The sequence below is a fragment of the Microtus ochrogaster genome, unplaced genomic scaffold (assembly GCF_000317375.1).
Source record: "Microtus ochrogaster isolate Prairie Vole_2 unplaced genomic scaffold, MicOch1.0 UNK11, whole genome shotgun sequence".
In the NCBI taxonomy this organism is placed as follows: Eukaryota; Metazoa; Chordata; class Mammalia; order Rodentia; family Cricetidae; genus Microtus; species Microtus ochrogaster.
In genome coordinates this window covers 3,479,632-3,483,971 of record NW_004949109.1, presented here as the reverse complement: position 1 = coordinate 3,483,971, position 4,340 = coordinate 3,479,632, and the positions used below count along the sequence as shown (strand labels likewise).

Here is a 4,340-nt window from a genome sequence, read left to right as displayed (position 1 = left end):
TCCCAGCATTCAGTTTAGTTTTCTTGCCTGGCGCTCTTCTGCTAGCCACTGGCTGAAAAGCTTTATTCATTAACCAATAAAAGCAACATCTATATATATCTATCTATCTATCTATCTATCTATCTATCTATCTATCTATCTATCTATCTATCTATCTATCTATCTATCTATCTATCTATCCTTCCCACATGAGTACCACTCCCTTTGGAGGCTATTTCTTTCAAACCACCACACATAGGAAAGTTAAATGGGGCTCGATTCCTAATGGGTGGTTAAGAAGACCCGAAAATTTCCATGTAGTCATTTCCTATTCAGAAATACATATAGTCACTTCTTCTCTAAGAAACAACTCTTAGAGGCAGAAATGGAAGAGAAATCTTTATTGTTGTTTTTGAGAGTTAAGCAGAGTTTACAAAGCACGGTTTTATAAAAATATGAATGATTACTTCTTGGATTGTTTTGTAAAGTACTGGAGTGCTTGAGTTTAATTTGAAGTTTAGTAGATAATATAAATATAGATACTAAAGCAATCTTAAATAGGCTCCATTGGGTGTGTATGATGATGAGGAAGTATTTTGTCTGTGGCATATTGAGTTGAGCTATATGGATGGTAATTTTTTGGAAAAATTTTTACATTGTATATAATTTGACTTGTTTTTATCTACATGTTGCAGCTTTTAAAAATGACTACAAAACGAAGTTTGTTCGTGCGGTTGGTGCCATGTCGCTGTCTACGAGGAGAAGAAGAGACGGTCACTACTCTAGATTATTCTCATTGCAGCTTGGAACAAGTTCCCAAAGAGATTTTTACCTTTGAGAAAACTTTGGAGGAGCTCTATTTAGATGCTAATCAGATTGAAGAGCTTCCCAAGGTGTGCTAATACTGTTAGTAATTATATTAGATAATGTCTCCATAGATGTTTACATTCTTATATTGTTGTACATATGTGTTTCCATTCACTGGTTTAGTCGTACTGTAAGCACAATTCAAAATGATACTTGAACTCTGTTCAAGTTGTTTAAGTACTTGTGTTAATAACCTTATTCTATTTTAATTGAAGCATATTATAACCATCAAAATAGATAATACATCAATACAGCTTCTGGAGCCATTAGATTTTACTAGTCAAAAACCTAAAATTTTACTTATTGTAATTTCTATAAACCCTTTATATGCAGTGTTATGGGGCTAGTTGTTATTTCAGCTACCACATCATGCTTTTATGGTTGTATAAGTTTTTAGAGGTGGGATTCTGTGTTCCTTTATTTTGTCTGGAATTGATTTGGAGAACATGCATTTTTGAAATCTCATAACATCTGGCGGGAAAAGATTGATATTGTAAAGTTCTTTTTTACATTACCATTTTATTAATCTTTTTTAGTAAGTACTTACTTATTTTTCTCTTATTACCTGTATTTGTTTTCATGTTTTATGAAAAAACTGCAGTAGCTTTAAATAGTTTCTTAGGGGCCATCTGAATGGCTGTTTTCTGTTTGTTTGTTTCAAGACAGGGTCTCACCTTGTAGACTAGATAGATGGTCCTCAGCTCTTAGAGAGCTCCCTGCTTGATGTGGGATTCCCTCTGTATGCTGTGATTACCATTAATGAATAAAGAAACTGTTGTGGACTTAGAGCAGTGCAGAACTTAATTAGGCAGGGAAAGCTAAACTGAATGCTGGGAGGAAGAAGGAGGAGTCAGGGAGAAGCCGCTGCCAGAGACAGATAAGATGTGCTGAAACTTTGCTGGTAGGCCACAACCTTGTGGTGATGCACAGATTAACAGAGATGGGTTAAATTAAGAGGTAAGAGTTAGCAAATAGGAAGCTAGAGCTATTGGGCCAAGCAATGGTTTAAATAATATAGTTTCTGTGTGATTATTTTGGGGGTCTGGGCAGCTGGGCGGCCGCCAGGAAACAAACAAGCAGCTCTTGCAATACCTGCCCCTGCCTTCCAAGGCCTGTGGTTAAAGGTGTGCATCACCATGCCCTTTGAAGCTGTAAATGGAGTCTTGAAATTGGTGGCTTTAAAAATGGGTTAGAGCTGAGCATGGTGGTCCCTAAAGGAGAATAATCTCCAGTTCAAGGTCAATTTGAGCTACACAGTGAGTTCTGCCTTGGCCTGGGTCATATGTATAGTGAGACCTTGTTTCAAAACTAGCCAGCCACAGCCACCAAAGAATAATTTAATATGTGTTATCAGAATTCTGAAAAATAGACTATAATTTTGACTATGAGATTTAGAAAATAAAATTACAGGAGACTTATTTAAATAAGAATTTTGGATGAACAAGAAATAATTAGTATAAGCATGCCATATGTAAGATATAGTTATACTAAAAAAATCTGAAATTCAAATTTAATTGGGTATCCTGTATTTAATCCAGCAACCCTAACTGTAACATAACAGAAAATAAAGCATATTGCTTATAAACCTTGTTTCATGAAGTAGTTGGTTTAGAGATTTGTGTGTTTGTGAACATCCTGGATGACAGTATACAAAGGCTTTTTTAATCGTGATGACCAATACTAAAAGCATTGGAAAGCCAGTGCTATCCTAGGTAATTATTTTTTATAAATTTTATTATGTTAGAATCTCACTTTGTAGTTAATCTAGCTTCAAACTTCACTGCAACCCTCCTGTCTCAGCTTTCTAGCTCTGGTCTCAGCTTCCCAGATCTGGGAATTAAAGGTTTGAGCCACTAAGCCCAGTTTATTCCTGATAATTTTGTGAAGTCTTTAATAGCTGTGGAAAAACGTTAAATGTTGCCAGTTACGTGATTGTGAATCACACCTACACTGTGATTGTAGTGTACTTTGTAATTTACTGTTCATCATGACTGTGTTCTCCAACAATTCTGTTACTTGCCATGACTAGTTCCCTGACAGAATATGGAAAACCTAGGTTAGTCATGAATTAGGACTTCAGTGCGGAGGCATGCATAAGAGAGATGCTGACTGTAACAGTGCAAGTAACTGAACACATACCTACCACAGACCTAACACTTTGATGGTTTTCAAGGTATGTTCTTCAGTATGGCTTTCTTTTTGGAATAAGGTTGTTTGAAAGACAAGCTTACAGTTTGTAACGACCACTTACTATTTGATAGCTTCAACAAAGAATATAGCCATATATTTTATATACTGGTTCTCACTGGATGGAGGCTAGAAGTATAAATCATTCTAAGTGATTCAAGTTTATTCAGATTTACAATAACGTAGTAAGAACAGTGTGAAGTCTTTCTTAGTGTTAATATAGACCTAACTCATTCAGCTTTAATATGGATATTTATCATATAAATTAGTCCATGAAATAACTAAAGAAATATAAAAGATAATCGAAATCCTCTCTCTTTTTTTCCGTAGCAACTTTTTAACTGTCAGTCTCTACATAAACTAAGTTTGCCAGACAATGATTTAACAACATTACCAGCATCCATTGCAAACCTTATTAATCTCAGGGAACTGGATGTCAGCAAAAATGGTAAGTCTTCCAGATTCTTGTCCTTTGAGACATATTTCATTGGTAGGATTTCTGTTTTCCAAATGTTTAAAAGTATATTGTAATATATTAGATTCATCTAGAATCTATTTTACATAAATATAGTAAGATTTTTCCCATTCAAAAGTTGTTACCTGCTTTATGTCAAATACAATAAAATTTAATGTCGTATTTTCAGTTTAGAATTGTTTATTGATATAAAATCAGTGATACCTCAAAGCAGCTGGAAAATAAGCAGATTATAAATATATTATTATAGACCATGTTGTGCAATGACCCTCTCAAATGTATTCCTCCTAACTGAAAGTTTTTACTTGGATCAACATCTTAATCACCCTACCCCCTCACCCTGCTTTCTGCTGACCACCATTTGACTTTCTGTTTCTGTGAACTTGCCCATTTAATATTCAGTATTGGAGAACTCAGGATGTTCATGTTTTTATTCATGATTTCTTTTACTTAACCTGGTGTCCTTTAGGTTCATCCATCCTGTTGCAGATGACTAGGTCTCCTTTTTTAATGACTGAAGAGTGTTTCACTATACATACATATATACAGTTTTTTTTTTGTTGAGTCATTTATTTATGGAAGCTTAGGTTAAGTCCACATGTTAGCTATTGGGAATAGTACTGCAGTGAGTACAGACGTGCAGACCTTTCTTTTTTTGTCAGAAATTGTATGGCTTACAAACATTTTCTCCCACTCAGACAACTATATCCCTGACTTGTTTGGGTGTGTATAGCTTTCTAGTTTTATGTAAACTGGTTTATTTTTGTATTTGTTATTTATCTTTTTGGTATCATTTTTAGAAAACCATTGTATAGGAGGCTTCTCCTCCCTC

The 4,340-nt window shown here is 34.7% G+C and overlaps 1 protein-coding gene across 6 annotated transcripts in view; it reads left to right on the top strand.

Moving 5' to 3' along the window:
* Positions 1 to 4,340, top strand: part of Erbin (erbb2 interacting protein) — a 110,383-nt gene that overhangs the window by 37,366 nt on the left and 68,677 nt on the right. For all 6 annotated transcript variants that reach the window (XM_013353552.2, XM_005366577.2, XM_013353551.2 and 3 more), the window contains exons 3-4: positions 675 to 872; positions 3,364 to 3,481. In XM_013353552.2, coding sequence (XP_013209006.1) covers positions 684 to 872; positions 3,364 to 3,481 — 307 coding nt within the window. In that variant the 5' untranslated portion in view covers positions 675 to 683. The remainder of the gene's footprint in view (positions 1 to 674; positions 873 to 3,363; positions 3,482 to 4,340) is intronic.